At 48.3% G+C, this 21,292-nt stretch overlaps 1 protein-coding gene across 1 annotated transcript in view; it reads left to right on the forward strand.

Annotated features, from left to right (window-relative positions):
* The first annotated feature begins 6,373 nt into the window (after window positions 1–6,373).
* Window positions 6,374–21,292, forward strand: part of FHAD1 (forkhead associated phosphopeptide binding domain 1) — a 135,853-nt gene continuing 120,934 nt past the window's right edge. The window contains exons 1-2 of the mRNA XM_013048800.2: window positions 6,374–6,519; window positions 10,208–10,314. Coding sequence (XP_012904254.2) covers window positions 10,222–10,314 — 93 coding nt within the window. The 5' untranslated portion in view covers window positions 6,374–6,519; window positions 10,208–10,221. The remainder of the gene's footprint in view (window positions 6,520–10,207; window positions 10,315–21,292) is intronic.

Consider the following 21,292-nt stretch of genomic DNA (forward strand, 5'->3'; position numbering starts at 1 on the left):
AACATCTGTAAGGGCTGGCATGGGTCTCCATTTCCAGTCTCAGCATCTGGCCTTCCCTCTTACTCTGCAGGATCATGCTTAGCCTCTCCCATTCCTGGTCTTCTAGCCTCTGTTCCCACTGCCCCTTCCTTCCATAGAATCTTCTCTCCCTGCTCTACTGCCTAGAATCCTACCCACCCTTCAAGACTTGGGTAAAATGCTTCCTTTTCCTTAAAAGGACCTTTCTGAGGGGCCCCCACCCCATGTCCCACCCCATAGCAGAAGAATGTATCTCCCTCTTTCTGCCCAGGTCCCTCTGACACCCCCTTCAGCGCTCAGCCCTCCTGCTGAGGAGTCTAACCACCCAGCAACATTCCTGTCCCAGGTGTCTCTTGACGGTGATCCAAATTCAGACCCAGATTAGAAGGGATGATCCTTGAGACTTGAATTTCAAAAAACAATCCATTCACAGGAGAAGTCAGAAAACATGGTGAAAGACGAGGACCTAAGTGAGGGACCAGAAAGAAAGGACAGTTGTTCTGGGGAAAAGAGAGGGTCTATGTCAAGTGCCGGCAGGAAGGAGGAAAAGCTGGCCGTATCTGGCCCGAACGAAATGATTCAGAGGAAACCTGAGAAGAAATGTCTTAGAGGGGCATGAGGTTGATCTGCTCGGGAAGGAAGATTAAAATCATGTGACGGGAATGACCAAAAGCAGAAAACAGGAGCCCTGTTGAAAGGATGAAAGAATGCAGACAGCAGCGCGATGCTGGGAAACCTCCAGAAAACCAGACAGAGGGTGACAAATGATGAGGTCATCTCGAACTGGATACACCGAGAAGCTTTCTGAGAAGGTGCGGCTCGTCTCGGCTCCTGCAGAAGGAAATCGAGGCTTCTGGAAGTGGCTGTTCAACAAGCAGACACGGGGAGGGCCCCACAAGACCGGGGAGTTGCTAGGCCAGCCAGACCCAAAGTCACCCTGGGTCAGAAGTCCAAATGCCGTAAAGTGTCCCTTGGCGCCCCGTCCGAGCAAGCACACTCCCTCTCCTCTCTTCTAAGCTCTGTCCTTCCCCAGGAGCAGCTGTTTCTTACAGTGATCAGATAACCGAGCCAGACTGGATCCAATCACAGTGACTCTCAGCCTTTGCCAGAGAAGGCTTTAGTTAAGGCTCTGGGCCCTCTTCCCTGAAAAACACACAGGGCTTCGATACATCCAAGTTTCCTCCTGATTTCAGGAGTTTCACACCCTCTCTGAGGCCTATCAGTGTGAACCGCAGAGCCTGAACTTGCACATTTAATTAAAAAAAGAAATGTAGAGGTGCCTGGGTGGCACAGTCGATTAAACCTCTGACTCTTGGTTTCTCAGGGTCATGAGATCAAGCCCCATGTCTGGCTCTGCGCTCAGTACGAAGCCTGCTTGAGATTCTCTCCCCCTTTTTGCCCCTCTGCCTGCATGGCACACACTCTCTCATTCTCTCTCTCTCTCTAAAATAAATAAATAAAATCTTTTAAAAAAATGTTACTGAGTGCCAGCCACTGACAGGGCCTGCTGTAGGCACCAAGAATGGCTCAGTGAGGACAAGGGTCCCTGCCTCATGGAGCGTGCCGTTCAGTTCATATTCCAGCTCTCAAACGATGAAGTCTGGAGATGTGGCCCCCAAATTTGGTGATTCTGATCTGGGGCCAAGTTGAGGACCTCCTGTCCTGAGGAACCCCAGGACCCCTCCTTTGTAAGGAGGGGAGGATAGTATTGAAAATCAGGTGATCTGGATGGAACATTCCCAACCGCTCAAGGATTGTAGATGGTACCAGCCCTTTGGAGAAATGTTTGGCAGAATCTTCTACAGTTGGGCATCTGAGTTCTCCGTGGCCCGGCCGTTCTACTCCTAGGTGTATACCCAGGAGGACTATCCCCCAAAGACAGATACAATGACCCCCAGTGATCACCGGTGTTCACACCTCTGGGCTATCCCTTCCCCTTGAGCGTAGGTAGGACCTGTACCTTATTTCCAACTAGCGCAAGGCTGCAAAGGTGATGGAATGTCATTTCTGTGGTTACATTACATGAGATGGCAACACCCATCTCACTAGGACTCTCCCTCCATTGACTCTCACTGGCTTTCATGAACCAAGCCACCTTAGGGAGAAGTCCATCCAGCCAACAGAGAGTGGGCGCCTCCAGCTAACAGGCAACAAGGTGGTGAGGCTCTCAGGACCTCAGTTAACTATCCTCGAGGACCTGAATCTTTCCAACAACCACCTGAACTTGAAAGTGGATTCTTCCCCGTCTGAGTCTCAGATGAGACCCCTGGCCTCGGCCAACCCTTTGGTGCAGGCCGTGAGACCCCCTGAGCAGAAATCCGCCCACCCCCAGCAGTGGTCGGATTCCTGACCCACAGAAATTATGACATGATAAGGGTGTGTTGTTCTGTCGTAATTTGTTATGAAAGGCTAGATAACTACCACCGTGGAATGCAGTAGAACAGTGAGAATGAATGAGCCAGTGACATCACCCAACAAGGACGAATCCCACAAACACTAGGAAAGTGAGAAGAGCCCGACAGAAAATGGAATCTGTATATTTCCACTTAAACGAAGCTCAAAAACCAAGCAGAACTAATCTACGATATTGGAGGTCAGGGTGGTAGGCAGGAAATGACTAGAAGGGAGCACAGGGAGGCTTCTGGGGCCGGGCGGGGGGCTGGCAATCTGCTTGTGGATCTGGGCTCTGGTTAGGTGAATGCGAGCACTTTGAAAGGATTCTTCAAGTGTATGCTTATGACTGGTGCACTTTTCAGTATTTCAAAATGTGTTATTTTTTTTGATAACAGTTTGCCAAAGATGCAGCATTCTGGAGTTGAATCCCAGTCCGACCTGTTACAAGGTTCACAACTTTGTCACCTGACTCTTCCGTGCCCATTTCTGTAAAATGGGTTAGGCTAAGAACTGGCTAAAACTGTGCATGCTATAGTAGCTGGTACCTCACACGTGTAGGCATGTATTACCTGGTCTTGCAAACCACATTCGTAAAGGTTCATTGTTTCTTGCAAAAAAAAAAAAAAAAAAACCCAGCAGAGGTTTGTTTGTCCAGTAGCCTGAAAGTAGAATTTATGGAGTTTCCCAGCAGGTCCCACCCCAGAGAGACCAGGTGGGTTCTCAGGAAGCCCTACAGGGGACATAAGGGAAGGGAGCTCAGCCCGTCTCTGACACCCACACCCAGAAAGGTCCCAAGGTGGCAAAGGGGAAGATCACGTGCCACTGGTCAGAGGTCACCTTTGCTCTGGGTTGAGACTGAGTCTTGAGGCAAATCAAAGTCCTCCCCAGGGTGTCTGTGACCTTGGGCTGCCCTCCCATACCATCCAGAAACCAAAACAAGCAAAGGAAAGGGACACTGGTCATTGCAAACACTCACAGAGCGGGTCTGTTGTGCTGGGCACAGTTGCGTCGTTTACACTTACCGGCCCCGGAATCCTCAGCATCCCCGCCTCGCCATCGCCACCCGACATGGCGGCAGAAGTGAGGACAGTAGAAATGGGAAGAACACACCCACGGTGGGATCTGTGCACTCAGCCGTGTGCAAACAGCGCACACACCCGCTCCTGTGGCAAAGCCGGAGGAACCAAGGGGCCTGACTCTGGAGACTGACTTGCAGGAGAAATGAAGGCGTTGAACCAGCAACCAGAGTCCGTTTGAGAAGGTCAGGTTATCGTGGCCTTGGAGCCTCCAGTGGGCTGGCCCGTCTGCTCTCCCCTCGTCATCCTACTCAGCAGCTTGGCTGCTCCCTGCCGGCTCTCCCATGCTCCTGTCCCTGTTCTTTCTCTGCCTCTCCCTCACCCCAGAGAGGCTGGGAAAGCCTCCCGACCTTCATTTCAATTTGGGATGCAAAGGCACTGGGAGGAACAGGCAGCTCTGGGAAGGGTGGGAAGGGGGGGCAGGGGGGGCATTCTCCCCAATCAAGGACAGCCCAGGGAAGGCGGCTGACACAGAATAAAGTTCTAGAGGGGCAGAGCCCCTCACCCAGGAAGGAAGCCCAGCGTGTGCACCTCTGAGTTTGCTGGCAGGCCCCAGCTGCCCTCTCTTGGCCTGGCCCCTTTTCCTACTTTCTTCAGGCAAGGCGTCTCTGGGAACAAGAGAGTCGGGACTCGAACCCAGGTCCTTCACACACAAGCACTTCTGACGGGAGTCACGGCACAACAAGGCTTTCATAGCCACCCACAGCTGAGAACACTGATGACAAGTATCACCAAGGAGCCCATAAATCTAGAAACCTGTATTTTTTCCTTCAGGGGCAATATTTTTCACACCCCATCATGGTTTATTTGCAAGTTACAGCCCTCTCTCTCAGTCCAAGAAATCATACAGCCATATGTTATTAGGGTGTTTTATTTTCTGTTTTTGAAATTCAGATGGATTACATGTTATTGTGTTTCAGGGATTGTACACACCCTTGGAGATAACAGTGTGGCATTTGGGGGAAGGGGAGTCCAATCAAGATTTAGGAGTTTCTGCTCTATGGGTCTGAATGCCAGCTTTGCTCTCAGTTTCATATTCTTTAGTGGGATGGGCTACAGGCCACATAGGATCTCTCAAAAATTGTCTGGGGCCACGGGCTGCTCCGGCTCATGGCCAGCCTGGCTTCCGTTAGGGTCTGCCTGGCAGTAAGCAAGTTTGCATCCTCTTGTCCCCACTCATGCTGGGGACAAGAAGGGGGCTAAATCAGGTGTGGAGGGGGAGGTCCAGGTCTGGGCAGCTGGCTAGAGAAAACATGTCCTGGGATCAGGACAGATCAGCACAGCAGCCCAAGAAGGTAGGAAGCCAGGCTGTGGGTGAGTGTCAGGGGCTCCCCGCTTCCCCCAACTCATTCACTCAGGCACTGTTCTAGGTACTTGATCCAGCAGTGAACTAAACAAAAAAGAAACTCCCTGCCCTCCTGGAGCTTAGTTTCTCTGGAGGGTGGGGCAGGGAGACAGATGAATGAGATAAATCAAATTGGATGTTAGAGAATAAGCGATCAAATGAGAAGAGCGAGAAAGCGTGGAGATTTTTGTTTTGTTTTGTTTTGTTTTGTTGTTCTTGTTGCTCTTCCTTGCATACTGGATTTTTAAAAAGAATTTGAAATAGGGCAGTATTCAAGTAAAAATCTTATGGAGGCAAAGGAGATCCCTGGTAGAACTGCTTTGTAGGGACGGGGAAATGGTAGGTGCAAAGGCCCTGAGGCAGAAAGGCACTAGGAAGTTGAGCCTAACCCTCCCTGTCCCTTGAAGCTATTATTACTCAGGCCCCAGTTTCTGTGGTCAATTCCTAACTTTATGCCTAGGTTCTGATTGTGGGGCACTAACCCCAAGCAGAACCTTCTACCCTGTGTGAGGGCCTGTCTGTGCCTGGGAATCTGCATTTCTAAAAAGCCTCTAGGCATGTTTGAGCATCTTCACTATGTCCATTTCCATGAGTTCTCTCTTAGATCTTGTTCTGATTGACTAAGATAGACTCTGCCACATTTCATCTTTCTTAAATGCTTTTGAGTTTTTCTGGGGGCACCTTGCTGGCCATCATCTCCTGCCAGGGAAGGGAAGCATTCTCTAGGTAGGTACCCAGCTGGGCTGCTGTGCTCGCAGGTAGAAGGGGACATGGGGGTGGTGGGAGATGGTTGAGATTTGCATGTTTTCTCCACACAGCTTCTCCCCAAGTTCTATGCCCATGGTGGGGGTTCCAAGGACAAGACTGATGCGGGTCAACTCTGGGGACTCAGATGTTTGTAGAGATAGGGGAAACCAAAAACCAAAACACAAATGGCCGGATAAACGTCAGTTTTGACAAGGAAGAACAAGAATGGGGGGGGGGGGATCCTTTCCCCAGCACATAAAAAAACCCTCATTCTTTCAAAACTCTTCCACCCCATCCTCTCCCGGCCCCACCCCCAGAAGTGCTGGTCCCCCGACCCCATCCCAGCTTACTCGATTTGCTGCAACTCAGAGGGGTAGCGATCCCGGTGGGGCAGGGGGTTCAAACCTCTAAGCTTCTCCTGGTTCAGCTCCATCCCCCCGCCCCCACCTCCTCCACGCACGCAGCCTAGAGCAAAGGAGAGTCGGAAGGAAGGACTCTCGAGTCTGCTCCTTCCTTGCTGGACAACCGCCGGCTATTTCTGGGACCTCTACGCCTCCGTTTCCGCATCTGTGAAATGGGCCTGGGCATCCCTAAGCGACAGGCGGCGGGGCGGTGGGGGGATGCTGCGGGGCGCGGCAGAGGGCTGGGATCCTCGGGGGCGTGTCTGGCGCCCCGCCCCCGCCCCCGGTCCTCCTCCCCTCCGCGTCCGCCCCCGCCCCTCTCCCCGCCACGCCGCGCAGGCCACGCCCCTCACCGGCCCGGCGGCGTTGCCATGACGACGCGCGTACACAGGCCTGGCGGGCGCGCGGGGTGCTGGCCCGCGGCTGGAGACTCCGCGGGAGCGCGGCCAGGCGGCCTCGCCCGGGAGCTGGCCGGGCTCCTCCCGATCCCGCCGGGGTTTCGGCGAGGGACTGAGCGTGGGCTTCTCCCTCCGGCCAGGTGAGTGCGGCAAGGAAGGAGGTAGCGGGCGGACACCTGGGACCGGACCAGGTCGGCCCTGCGAGGTCAAGAGCTTGGAGGGGAGGCGCGGCACCTGGGAGCTCCTCTCCGATCCCGGCTCGGGTCTCCAGGAGCACCCCAGAGGAGATGCTCCAACACCAGCTGGTCCTCCCGAAAATGCAGACTCCTGCCCCGCCTCCAGAAGTAGCTTGTGTAGGAGCTTCAGGACCGTCCTGGGCACCAAACATGCGGCTCTTAGATATCCACTGGTGTACACAGCTGAGATTAGGAGAGGTGCCCTCTGGTTCCCTTGGTTTAGGGACAACACCCACCCAATGGTCAGAGATCCCTTGACTTGATTCCCTTCCTTGAGGAAACTTTGCAGCTCCCCGGCCACTGAAGACCTGTAGCCCAGAAAAGACATACTACTTCTCTAGTCCAATTCTGAGCTTTCAGAGTGCTCAGGGGGTAGGCAGGTGATTTGCTCTGACTAGGCCTGGTGCTTCAGGGCAGTAAGAGCCAATTTCCAGAGCTTAACACATTCAAATTACTTTCAGGCAAGGATGTGGACTGCGCAGGGCAAGATTAAGATGGAGAGATACTGTCCAACCCAAACACCCCAGGTAGCATTTAGGGTTTCCAGAAAGGATATCCAGGGTAGACACTGAATGGGAAGATTCGTAGGCAGCTGGCTGCACAGATTTGCTTTGCTGGGTCATTTGCATTTTCATTCATGCAGCGAATGTTTACTGAGCATCTACTACATGTCAGACAAGAAGGCTCCAGGTGCTGGAGATGGGGTGATGAACAAAGCTGTGAGGAACCGCCAAGGGTCTGAGCTGTTGTTTTTTTTTTTTTTTTAAAGATTATTTATTTATTTATTTGACAGAGAGAATCACAGGCAGAGTGAAGGGGAAGTAGTCTCTCCACCGAGCAGAGAGCCCAATGCGGGGCTCGACCCCAGGACCCCAAGATCACAACCTGAGCCAAAGGCAGAGGCTTTAACCCACCGAGCCACCCAGGTGTCCCAAGGGTCTGAGCTTTTATCTTGCTTGCAAGCTAGGAAGTTAGCCTGGCCAGCTTACAGATCCTTGCAGAAGACACAGGACAAAATTCATCAATGCTTTTGCTCCATAATGGCAACCACACAAGGCAACCATGAGGAATTATTTCTTAATAGAAACAATACAGTTCTGGCTCTCCTGGAATATATATCTCAGTGAAAAGAAAACCAACAGCAAACACAACTAAATAAAGGAACCAGATTGATAAGCACGAGGAAGGAAACACAGCAAGTGGCATATGCCAATAGTGACTCAAGGGTGCCTTTAGCTAGGGGGGGTCGGGCGGTTGCCACACAGGGGGACATCTGAGCAGAGAGAAGTCATCAGCCTTGGGAACATCTTGGGGGAGAGCTAAAAATCAAGTATACACACGATCCAAGTTCTGGGGGTTTTTTTAGTGGCATTTCCTGTGCTTTTCCTGCAGAAGAGACATTTCTCCCAAGTTTGCATTCCAGATTAATCAGGCTTGAATGTGTTGCTTGATAACATGGTCCTCTGCCATTGAAGTGAGTAACTGAAGTGATTTAACAGCAATAGAGCATGGTTCTTTGGGAAGAGGAAACGTCTCTCCCTTTCTGTGAATGACACTGAACTTAATAAAATGTATTTCACATTATAGGAAAACATACGTGTGAGGTATCCATAGCTCTCAGAGTTTACAAGTATAAAATACACTATCTGGCTTATTTTTATTTCTCTTACCCCCAGGTTGGGTCTTTTCTTCCTTTCAGAGGATGGAATGCAGGTGTCAAGGACTTTCTTACAAGTCCCAAGAGTCAAGAGACAGTGCAATGCACCCCTCCCCCGTCCCTCCCCCTGCCCCCCACCCCCAGCCACCATCAGCCTACTCTGCCCCACCCAGCAGCAGTGAACATGTGGGAGGTTGAGCTGCGGGCCAGTTGTGTAGTAGTTTCATGCAAAGGCTCAGAGCTGTCTCCCTGACACTTGCTACTATGTGTCCTTAACCTCTCTGAGTCTCAGTTTGCCATCTGTAAAGTGGGACAGTACCAATACTTACCTCACAGGGTTGTTCCAAGGAGGAAAAGAAACGATGTGTATAAAATACAATAGTGCCTGGTACTGAGGAGGGATTCAGTCACTGATGATGAGGATGTGGATGAAAAGCAGAACCAGGATGCCTGGGTGGCTCAGTGGTTAAGCATCTGCCTTCAGCTCAGATCATGTTTCCAGGGTCCTGGGATCGAGCCCCACATTGGGCTCCCTGCTCAGTGGGAAGTCTGCGTCTCTCTCCCACTCCCCTTGCTTGTGTTCCCTCTCTTGCTGTGTCCTTCTCTCAAATAAATAAATAAAATCTTCAAAAAAAAAAGAAAAGAAAAGAAAAGCAGAATCAGACCCGAGACCCTCTATGACCACAACTAGATGAGCTTTGTTTTTATCCACTCCAACAGCTTCACATTTCAGTGACCTTTCTGTTGAAAGGAAAAGAGAGAGGCTTCTGCTCTTGGACATGGTGTTGAGATGGAGGATGTTCTGCTGTGTAACTGGACAGATACCTCAAATCAGAAGTCAAGCATCATATGAATTATCAACACTTTGGAACCTACTGAAGTCCCTGAGATTTTTATATTTTAAAAAACCAGTATAGAACTTGCTTTGGAATGCCTCAAACTACAAAATGGATGGATGCGTGGGTAGATGGAGGGATGTGTGATATAGCAAACCGAACAAAGTGTCAATTGTAGGATCTAGGTGGTGGGTATAAAGGAGTTCACCAACTACTTCTTTTGACTTTTCCTGTGTATCTGACATTGTCATAAAAAAAATTTGGGGGAAACAATGGGCAGAGTCCTGAACGTATGTCCCAGCTTGAGTCTTGATAGTTTGCCTTTCAAGGTTGCCCTTTTTCCCTTAATTATATGAAGAAATGGAGTGATTTACAAAGAAAGTGTCCTTTAAAGCCCATTCCCTCAATGATTGACTCAGCAGTTTCAGAAGCTCTGTAGAAGGCTTCGACTTCTTGGGTCCGAGTTTGATAAGCCCAAAATTCATAATAATTATTATAACAATAACAACAACAATAATAATAATGGGACAAATGTGTGGTCAGTGCATAGCGGCCACCACTCTAAATGCTTCATTTACGATTGTATTCCATCCTCACAGAACCATTTGGGGTGCAGAGTATCATTAACCCCATTTTACAGATGAGAAAACTGAGGCATAGAGAAAGAAGAAGTAACACACCCAAAGTTTCAGAGCTAGTTTGCGGTGGGTAAGGAGTATGGGACAGAATAGTTTCTGTGTCAGAGAACTAACCTTGTCCTGAGCTTCATGGGAGGCAGACAGCAATTATCCATGGAATTCAGGGTCATCGTTGGGGTGTTTAAGCTACTGGCAGTTTGGGCTCTGACTTCTGTAAAAAATGTCTTCTTTGTGATGATCCGGACCAACCTCATCTTCGCTAGATGTCACTGTTCAAAAAGAGAGTCTTAAAAATCTGCAGAAATTGTGACCACACTGTAAAGTCCATCTATCCACTGCTGATTTCTCCTCTGCTGATTTCTCCTTTAAACGTGACGGTGCATTTCATCCGTTCTAAATGTGACACTGAACAATCAGAAGATCGCATTTTCCTAACAACATTTTTTTCCGCAAACCTCTAGGGAAAGCAGAGAGTATGAAAGCCTACCTAAAGAGCGCAGAAGGCTTTTTTGTCCTGAATAAAAGTACTACTGTTGGAAGGCATGAAGACTCAGACCTTGTTTTAGAGGTAAGAACTGGTCCCGCCCAATCTCCCCATCTCACCCCCTCCACACCCGTGCTGTTCTGTGGACTTGAGTCTCTTTAAAAGCCCACCCTCTGGCTCACAGCCACATCTTCCCTCCACGTGAGACCTATAACCACCTGCGGAATGTACTGGGTCTCCCCAGCATGTGTAGTGAAAATGAGTATGAGATTAGGGGTGATGTACCCTCTGTCCTTTGCTGATCATGAGTACAGATGCCCTACCTGACATCCCCTCCCCCCAGCCAAATGGGGCCATGGAGCTGATGCTTTGCTTTGACCTTCACCAAGGGCCACCTGAAGTACTCAGCTTGAGCAATGGCCTCTCGCCCTTTCTAGAGGCGTTTGGAAACTGTTGTGACTTGTATCACATTTTGAGAATGTTATATAAATGGTATTATACCACATGTGACCTTTTGAGGTTGATTTTTTTTTTTCTCACTCAACATAATGTCCTTGAGATCCATTTAGGTTTTTGGCCTGTTTCTTTTTCGTTGTGGAGTAATATTTCCATGGTGTAGATGTAACATTGTTTGCTTAGCCATTCACATATTAAAGGACATTTTGATTGTTTCTAACCTGAGGTTCTAACAGATAAATCCACTTATGAACATTTGAGCTCAGGTTTTTGTGTAAATGCAAGTTTTTATTCCTCTGAGATAAATGTTCAGGAGTGTGATTGCTGGATCAGAGGGGAAGTGTATGGTTTCTAAAGAAACATGCCAGCCTGTTGTCCAGGGTAGCTGTACCATTTGAGATCCCCACCAGCAAATGTATGGGACACGGTTTCTCTACATCTTCACCAGCAACTGGTATTATCACTGGTTTTTTATTTTAGCTGTTCTGGTGTATCATGATGCCTCCCCATGGTTTTCATTTGCATTTCCCCCATAGCTAGTGATGTTGGATATCTTTTCATGGGCTTCTTGGCCGTGTGCACATCCTCTTTGGTAAAATGTCCCTTCATGTCTTTTGCCCGTTTTCTAATCACATTGTTTGGTTTTTCACTACAGAGTTTTGAGAGTTTTTTAAAAAATATTTTAGATATGTGTCCCTTTTCACATACAGAGCTTGCAGATCATTCCTCCTGGCCAATTGTTTATCTTTTCATTCTCTTAACAGAATATTTCACAGGGCAGAAGTTTTAGATTTTGATTAGCTTCAGCTGATCATTTTTTTCTTTCGTGAATCATGCTTTTCATGTCCTGTCCAAGAATACATCGCCGAGTCTTGATCCAAGGGGTTTCTCATATGTTTTCTTCTAAAAGTTTTCTAGGTTTTGTGTTTAAATCCATGAACTATTTTGAGTTCATTTTTATATATGACATGAGATTTAGGTCAAGGTTCTTTTTTATTGCATGTGGATGTGTAGGTGTCCCAGCACCATTGATTGAAAAGACTGTCCTTTTTCCATTGATTGCTTTTGGAGCTTTGTCAAAAATATTTAGGCATACTTGTGTGGGAGCTATTTCTGAGTTTCCTGTATGTTTCATTGATCCATGTGTCTGTCCCCCTACCTATACAACACAGTCTTGATGGCAGTAGTTATGTAAGTCTTCACACAAATAGAGTGATTCCTTTCATTTTATCCTTCTTTAAAAAATTTTTTTCTTTTTACCTATTTTAGTTCTTTTGCTTTTCCACGTGAATTTTAGTATAAGCCTGTCTATATATACAAAATATCTTGTTGGAATTTTGACAGGAATTATATTTAAGCCAATATATCAGTATGAGAAAAACTGATATCTTTACTCTGTTGTTTTCCAATCCATGAACATGGTATGTCTCTCTTTCTGTTTAGGGGTGTCTTTGAATTCTTTCATAAATGTTCTGTAGTTTTAGCATACCAGCTCTGTGCACATTTTGTTAGATATACACTTAAGTATTCATCTTTTTTAATGATTGTAAATGGTATTATATTTTTAATATGGTGTCCACATATTCATTGACAGTATCTAGAAATACAGTTGAATTTTGTATGCTTTTGTGCTATCTTGCAACCATAACTAAACTTTCTAGGATTTATTTTTTGTTTTATTTTTAAGATTTTATTCATTCATTTGACAGAGAGAGAGAGAGAGCTTAGAGTACACAAACAAGGGGATCAGTGGAGGGAGAAGGAGGGAGAAGCAGGCCCTCCCCCAGCTGATGTGGGGCTCAGTACCAGGACCCTAGGATCATGATCTGAGCCAGAGGCAGGTGCTTAACTGACCTAGCCACCCAGGTGCCCCTAGAAAGCTTTTATAGGTTTATTAGGATTTTACACATAAACAATCATGCCATCTACAAATAAAAACTTGCATTTCTCCTTTCAGAAAAGGAGATCTTTTTTTCTTAAGATTTTATTCATTTATTTGACAGACAGAGATCACAAGTAGGCAGAAAGGCAGGCAGAGAGAGGAGGAAGTAGACTCCCTGCTGAGCAGAGAGCCCAACGCGGGGCTCGATCCCAGGACCCTGAGATCATGACCTGAGCCAAAGGCAGAGGCTTAACCCACAGAGCCACCCAGGTGCCCCAGAAAAGATCTTAATACCCTTAATTTCCTTTTTCTTGTTTTAATGCACTAGCCAGAACATCCAGTGCTCTGCAGTGATCAAAGCAATATAAACCTATATTAATTGCTTATTCCTAATTTTCTGAGTTTATCAGAAACTCTCAAATTCAAAAATAACCCAGTGGACCGGCCCTTGAGGTTCTTATCCATGATGTGGCCTCCCTACAAGGAAGGACACAGAAATATCTGTTCAGTGCACAAAGTGGGGGAAAAGAAAAAAGAATTGCATATTCTTCTTTATCACAGCTAGGGACGGATTTTAGGTAGTCTTCTTTCATGGCTGGCCAAAGTAGAAACAGAGATCTGTGTTTCAAACTTAAGTATGGCGTTAGAAAACTGTAGGCTTCAGAGATGGACAGACCTGGGTTTGAATCTCATTAGGTCATGGGCTGGCTGTGTGACTCCATGCAAATTCCTTGATTTCTCTGAGCTCATGTTCCCTGTCTCTAAGCCACTGACCTCAGAGGTTGTTGTAAGGCTTAAGTGAGAAATGTACATAAAGTGTCTGGCACATGATTCTAAGTAAATGACACCATGATTGTTAACATGGGCTCATGAAATGGAGATTGAGAAGACTCCTTAAATGCACACAGGATTAAAATGGGGAGCCACTGACATTAACAAGCTGTATGGAAAAAAGGTACTGATGAGGACAATTTTTATATAGACGGAAATCGAGTTGCATTCACTGTATAAAAATAATTGACTGCCTACTGCTCCTCAGACTTGGTTTAAGAAGTAAGTCACCCCCGCCAGCCACAGTCACATTGATTTATGAAGCAATCGGCTGCATTTCCAGAAGCACAAGCTCACATTGGCTCCCTAGAGAACGGATGACACATGAATTGCCTAATGTTTTGTGAACAGACTTTTGATGGGCGCTTCTGTCTTCTCTTAGACAAATCCTCTTCCCAAAGCTTAAATGGATTTGGGAGTAGAGATTTGTTTAAAAAGGATTGCAGGGACGCAGGCCCATTTTGAAAAATTGAAACTTGTGGATGTGTCAACATTTTCTAGTTCTGTAAAATAAGACAAGGTGAAAATTGCTTCTCTGCTGACTTCCTTGGGCTTTTCTGATGAGAGGAATCACCCTTGATTAGCCACGAGGCACGCTGAGGACTAATTCAACAGCCAATTTATAGTTTATGTTATTTGTACCCCGGGAGGTCATTTCACTAAATAAAGTTCAGAAATACATATTAATAAAAAGTCATCTTCAAGGTTACCCAGAGGTTATGTCTAGCAAAGAAAAAGGATTGTTTCATTTACCTGAGTAAATCCTAAAGAAGAGACAGTCTTATTTCCGGAGATTCAGACTCACTGGCGAGGCGGATGTATCGTGCTGATTGTTGATGTCATCAGATTTTGAGACCGTTTACTTTTTCCGATAATGGAAGGTCATCACATGCTTCTTTTAAAAAATTGGGAGAAAGCACAATATAAGGAAGAAAATAAAAGTCCCTCGTAATCATTGGGCTCAGGGAAAAAGTCCATATTGATTTTGCAGGGTTTTGCCCTGCAGACTTCTTTCTCTATCCTGTAAGGAATTTGCTTCTCTCTCGGCAAATGGAAGCCTGTTTTCACCAGGCTAGCTTTCTGTTTTTATCACTCATTCCTTCCACAAATATTTACCTGGAACCTCAGCACGGAGGCAAGCCTGGGGATAAAGTGATGGTAGAATAAGTCATGGTCCCTGTAGTCAGAAAGCTGCCAGGAGAGACACATTAAGTCAAAGAATCCCACAAAGACATGTATGGTTCTCTTCATGTTGGATCTCTAAAGGAAAGGAATATGGAGGATAAGGAAGATTTAATAAGACAAGGGGAAGGGGGAATGGTATGTGCAAAGGTCCTGGGGTGGAAGAGCATATTATGAGCCCAAGGGCCTGAGAGAAAAATGAATGTGTCCAGATGAGTGGGAAGGGAGAGAAATTAAAAGATGAGAAGGCCTCCTTCGGCCACCATATCTGAAGGGCATGGGAAGAAATTGAGGAATTTTGAGCAAGGGAGGAGACATGCATTTTGATTTTAAAATGACCATTCTGGCTGTCTTTTGTGAACTCGCAATCAGGACCTCTGTTCTGGGGCGCCTGGGTGGCTCAGTCAGATAAGCATCTGCCTTTAGCTGAGGTCACAATCTCAGCGTTCTGGGATCGAGCCCCGCGAGGGGCTCCCTGCTCAGTGGGGAGCCTGCTTCTCCCTCTCCTCCCCATTTGTGCCTGTTTTGCTCTCTCTGTCTCTCTCTCAAATAAGTACATTTAATTTTTTTTTAAAGAAGAGCTCTGTTCAGAATCTCCCCCTCCCATTTTCCACAGCTTGAAAGCCCCAGCCTTGCTGATCTAAGACATAAATCTTGTGAATTTTAACTAGTCTGATCAGTTGTGGTTTGTGAACTGTAATTTGTAGAGTTAGATATGGCTGTTATTTAAACCCCACTGAGAAAGGGGCTCAGTTCTTCCAGAACGAAGAAATACTACAAGCCAATGATTGTAGAACTTTCCATCTGTATCAGAGTGCTCCTTAAACATGAGCCCCTAGACATTCTGACCCGGTGGGTTCTGGGTAGGGACCAGGAATCTTCACATTATATTCATTCCTCATGTGCAGGTGGGGACCAGGGTCCCATAGATGCTTCCAGGTCGATGCCTTGAGGACCCTTCCTCCCTCTTCTTGACCACCCGTGTTTCTTCCCTCCTGATGTTGTGGGAGCCCCTTTCGGGGAGTGGGGGGGCGGTGCATATATTTCAATACTCTGTTTTAAGGGAAAGAGAAGCGAGAGTTCCACAGTGGAGAGCTGACACCCTCGCCCCTCCCCAAGAACTCAACAGGGCCACACTGGAGAGATTTGGAAACCTCTCAAACCCTTCGAGGGTTTCCACATCCCCTCGAAGACTGAGCTACAGAACAGCCCAAGTCAGCACAGCGCCGTGGTGGGGAGGAGGGTAGTAGCAGGAAAAGAATGAAGGACAAAAATGACCTGCTTCTCCGGGCTGGGCACACAACGCCCTTACCAGCTGGCTCCTTTCTGGCTAGAACAGTCCAGCACGTGGCAGTCGCTTCTCAGGTGGGATCTGAGGGTCGTGGAACAAGACTGGTCCAGCAGACACACCAACACCCATACAGCCAGATGACTCTTGTCTCTTTGCCTGGCATCTGCCGGTCCCAGGCTGTCCCTTAGAAAAGACCCATCAGAGCCCATGTCGTCTTCTTGTTTATCATTATTATTTATTTATTTATTTATTTGTCATAGAGAGAGAAGCGAGAGCGAGCACAGGCAGACAGAGTGGCAGGCAGAGGCAGAGGGGGAAGCAGGCTCCCTGCCAAGCAAGGAGCCCAATGTGGGACTCGATCCCAGGATGCTGGGATCATGACCTGAGCCGAAGGCAGTAGTTTAACCAACTGAGCCACCTAGGCATCCCTCTTGTTTATCATTATTAAACAAGACTGCCATGATTGTCCCGTTATTTTCATTATTTCACAGACATGTGGGTACGTCGGCTGGGCCAAAGGGCACATACATCTGTCCCTCTGACGGGCGACTCTGGATTGCCCACCACAGGTTATCAGCACTGGACCGGCGCGCCTTGTCCACCCACTGGATCTTCCCTTAAACCCAGCGCCCATGTCGTTTTCATTTGTTTCTCTCTTTAAAAAAAAAAAAAGATTTTATTTATTTATTTATTTGACAGAGACAGCAAGAGAGGGAACACAAGCAGAGGGGGTGGGAGAGGGAGAAGCAGGCTTCCTGCTGAGCAGGGAGCCCGATTCGGGGCTCCATCCCAGGACCCTGGGATCATGACCTGAGCCAGAGGCAGACACCTAACCGACTGAGCCACCCAGGCGCCCCACATTAGTGTTTCTCTTATGAGTGAACCCCTGCATTTTGAGAGATGAGGTGACAGGAGGGACCTGGGCTAGATAAGGATTCTTACCCTGCTCAGTCTCTGTGGGGAAGGGCACAGAGAGACCCGGGCCTGGAGGCAGTAACAGGCAGTAACTGCCTGTCCATCTGCTGTTCTCATTCCCTACTCACCTGGATTGTGCTCCCACTGGCTCCTCCCTTTGCTCTGTTGCTCCGGGATTCACCTACCTGGTCTCCTGAGTCCCAGGGGAACTTTCCTCTTCCCTGTTGGAGAACTGGTAGCTGGAACTTGGAGCTGATCTCATTGGTCACTTCCTACCACAGCAATTTTTTAAAATTCTTTTTTAAGATTTTATTTATTTGTCTCAGAGAGAGAGAGTGCGCAAGCAGGGGGAGTGGCAGGCAGAGGGAGAAGCAGGCTCCCTGCTGAGCAGGGAGCCCAATGCGGGGCTCAATCCCAGGACCCCAGGATCAGGACCTGAGCCAAAGGCAGATGCTTAACCCACTGAGCCACCCCAGTGGCCCCCTTCTGCAGCAACTGATGAGTCTACCTTCCCTCCAACAGATGGAGAGCTTCCAATGGGGGGGAGGGAATTTATAGAAAGTGGCTGATGCCATGTTGCTTGCTTTTTTTTTTTTTTTTTAAGATGGTAAAATACACAGAACACATTTTCCATCTTAACCATTCTTTGGTGTACAGGTCAGTGGCATCATTCAATACCGTCACCTTGGGCAGCCATCGCCACCTCCATCCCCAGAGCCCTTCATCCTACAAAGCCCTGTACCCACTGTTTTCTGTCTCTATGAATTTGACTCCTCTAGGTCCTTCCTTTAAGTAGAATCATGCAGTGTTTGTCCTCTTACAACACTGACTTCACTTAGCATCACGTCCTCGAGGTTCGTCCGTTGTTGCGATTTCCACTGTGTGTCATCGGCACCTGTTACGTATCCACACGCCTGTCTGTGGACCCTGGGTGGTTTCCACCTTGTGGCTATTGTCAATAATGCCGTGAACCCAGGACTACAAATATCTCTTCCAGCCCTTGCTTTCCGTTTCTTTACATGTGTACCCAAAAGTGGGCTCACCGGGTCATATGATAACTTGATCCTTAATTTTTTGAGGAACCGCCATACCATTGCTTTCCCCTGCTGTGCCATTTTACATTCCCACCAACAGGGCGCCAGGACTCCGCTGTCCTCACACCCCCCCGACATTGGTTTTAACCCAGTTTTTTGACAGAAGTCATTCTAACAGAAAGTAAGGTAGAAGATCGTAATCTCTCCAATAGTACAATATTGCAAACAGCCAGAGCGTGCATTTCTCCACTGTTTACCGCACCTCACGTGGCTTCCTATATATTCTGTGAACTGTATGTGTGTTTACAAAAATACAGCCTCAGAAAAAGAAAAAAGAAAGAAAGAAAGAAGGAAAGAAAAAAACCCTATGGGGTAGGAACTGTTATTATCATTATTAGCCTCATTTACAGATGTAGAGTTGGGGCTCAGAAAGGTTAAGGAACTTCCGCCAAACCACACAGCCGGTCAGGGGAGGTGGGGCTGAGTTTCAGATTCAGGCTGTCTGGCTCAGTGCTTCTAGAGAAGGAAAAGTCTCATTCCTTGGGTGCAAATTTAGCTGGGAGCATCTAAAATCTAAATATCTGGGGGCGGGGGGGCTGGGTGGCTCAGTTGTTAAGCATCTGCCTTTGGCTCAGGTCATGATCCCAGGGTCCTGGGATCGAGCCCCACATCAGGCTCCCTATTTGGCAGGAAGCCTGCTTCTCCCTCTCGCACTCCCCCTACTTCGGTGCCCTCTCTCGCTCTGTTAAATAAATAAATAAAATCTTAAAAAAAAAAAATCTAAGTATCTGAAATTCCTTGTGAGTTCACTGGAATATTAAAATAGTTCACTGAGGGGCGCATGGGTGGCTCAGTGGGTTAAAGCCTCTTCCTTCGGTTCAGGACCTGTCTCAGGGTCCTGGGATGGAGCCCTGCATTGGGCTCTCTGCTCAGCGGGGAGCCCGCTTCCTCCTCTCTCTCTGCCTGCCTCTCTGCCTATTTGTGATCTCTGTCTGTCAAATTGTTGGGTCCCCCCAAAATTGGGTACCCCAATAATGGGTAAGTGATTAAAGGAGCGAGACTGATACAAAGAGAAGGGCAAGCAACGCTTTATTTCGCGCCAAGCGTCAGGAATCAGACTGACCCTCAAACAGACCGGTCGGGGGACCCCTTACAGAGAGGACAACCCCTTCCTGCTTTCCAGACTAACTTTTATAGAGCAAAGGCCATGTGGTTGGGCCTGGCCACACACAGGCGGCCAATGAGATTGTAAAACACACAGGAAACTCCACAGTGATGCTAGGTGACCAATTGAATTATAATTTACCCTAGTAGACATTTGAACCAGCCTATCACCTAGTTCAGAATTGGCGCCCAAAAGGTGCCCAAAGGGCGGGGGCCCATACTCCTTGGTAGCTAGGAGACAGTATGCACCCCCACTGATTGAATACCTCCACCTGGCCTGACCCACCCTTGTACTTGGACTTTGTTACCTGGGACTTGTTTCCGGGATTTGTTTTTAAGTAAGTTCCCCTGGTGGGGGTGGGGGGGTCCATTTAAGTTTTACAACAAAATGGCAGTTCAACCAGGGTGGGGCCACTCTGGCTGAATAGACCACAAAATAAATAAATAAAATCTTTAAAAAAGAAAAAATAGTTCACTGAGCTAGGGATATTCCACCGCTGAAATCCAAAGTGGGGACGGTAGGTGAAACGTGCCGCGCATTTTCCTGCGATCATTCCCGCAAACTGGCTGGGGGCGGCGCCATCTAGTGGGGGGTTTGTGTGGGGAGGGAATGTTGACCCAGTGCTTTTTCCAGCCTAGAGGAGCACTGGGGCTGTTAAGTTGAGGCCCCACCAGGATCCAGGTCTGGGGGTGAGGGAGCACCTCCGAGAAGACCAAACTTGAGCTGCCCCTTTAAAAAAGAGAAGCCTGTGGATTTTCCAGGCAGAGCAAGCAGGAAAGGCCACCCCAGGTGTATTGAAACAGCGCATGCCAAGGTCCAGAGATGTTTGGTGAATAACTTGACCCTGGAAGAAGAGGACAAAATGGCATATTGGTGGCAATATGGAAAATGGAAGCCAGGCTAAGCATTGGAAGAGGAACCTCTGCCCCTCCCCCACTGCCCCACCCACCGTCCAGGAAAAGGATTTTAAAGCTGGGGAGGAACTGACGGTCTTTGTTATTTGGGTGGGAGAGGGGCAGGCGGAGAGGCTCCAGAGCAGCAGAGCAGTCAAGGGCATGACCTTGACCCCAGGTGGCTGGTTCAGAGCCCGGCTCTGCCCTGGTGGCCTGTGGGGTCTCAGGCAAGTTGTGCAGCTGTCCCCTACTGCCATGTCTAAGTCAGTGCTGTGGGGACAGTTACAGTGACCACGTTATCAAACCGAATTACTGGGATGTGCTCAGACCAGTGCCCGGTGCTGTCCCTACCGCAGTGAACATTGGCTCTTGTATTTGTGTTCCACTTACAACACCACAAAGGGATGACGTCACTGTTCTCCATGTCGGAAGTCAGGGTGGACTAAGCTGGTTTCTCTGCCCCAGGTCACCCAAGGCCAAAATCATGGTGCTGGTGGGCCGGGGCTCTGACAGAGTCTCCAAGAACAGTCGGCCTCCAGGTGGATTCTGGTGATTGGTGGAACTTAGCCTGTGCGGTTATGGACTGAGGTCCCCTTGGCGGGCTGGCTGTCCGTGAACATGGCTCTCAGCCCAGAGAGGCTGTCCACATTCCAGGCTGGTGGCCCCCTTATTCAAAGTCAGCAGCATTGGGTCAAGGGTTTTTCATGCTTCAGATCTCTCTGACCCCCTGTACTGTCTCCTCTGCCCAGCTCCAGCCAGAAAAGTGCTCTGCTTTAAGAGCTCAAGGCATTAGACTAGCCCCACCTGAACGATCAAGGATATTCTCCCTCTGTTAAGATCACGGATTAGTAACCTCTAGATCTGCATAGTCCCTTGTGCCATGTAAGGGAGCAGAGTCCCAGGACCCAGGTTTAGGGCATGGATCTCTTTGGGGGACCCATCTTCTTGCTATTTTTTTTTAAAGATTTATTTATTTGACAGATAAAGATCACAAGTAGGCGAGAGGCAGGCAGAGAGAGAGAGAGAGAGAGAGAGAGAGAGGAGGAAGCAGGCTCCCTGTGGAGCAGAGAGCCCGATGCGGGGCTCGATTCCAGGACCCTGGGATCATGACCTGAGCCGAAGGCAGAGGCTTTAACCCACTGAGCCACCCAGGTGCCCCCTTCCTGCTATTGTTAATCCTACCTCTTACCTGCACTGTTGCGGTGGGGAGAGTGTGGACTTAGGGGTTGATTTGAGAGCTTTTTGGAGGAACCAGTAAGGACAATGTCAGGAGCCCTGAAGAGAGGTGGCAGGTGAGCTTGGGGGTGATACGGGACGGGAAGAGGCAGGAGGGGAGGGCATCAGTTCCCGGGGGCCAGCAGGCACCGAGAGGCTCAGAGATGAGCCGGGGGTTGGAAATACACATCGGAGATT

This window comes from Mustela putorius, unplaced genomic scaffold (assembly GCF_011764305.1).
Source record: "Mustela putorius furo isolate JIRA1106 unplaced genomic scaffold, ASM1176430v1.1 tig00003853_pilon_pilon_pilon, whole genome shotgun sequence".
In the NCBI taxonomy this organism is placed as follows: Eukaryota; Metazoa; Chordata; class Mammalia; order Carnivora; family Mustelidae; genus Mustela; species Mustela putorius.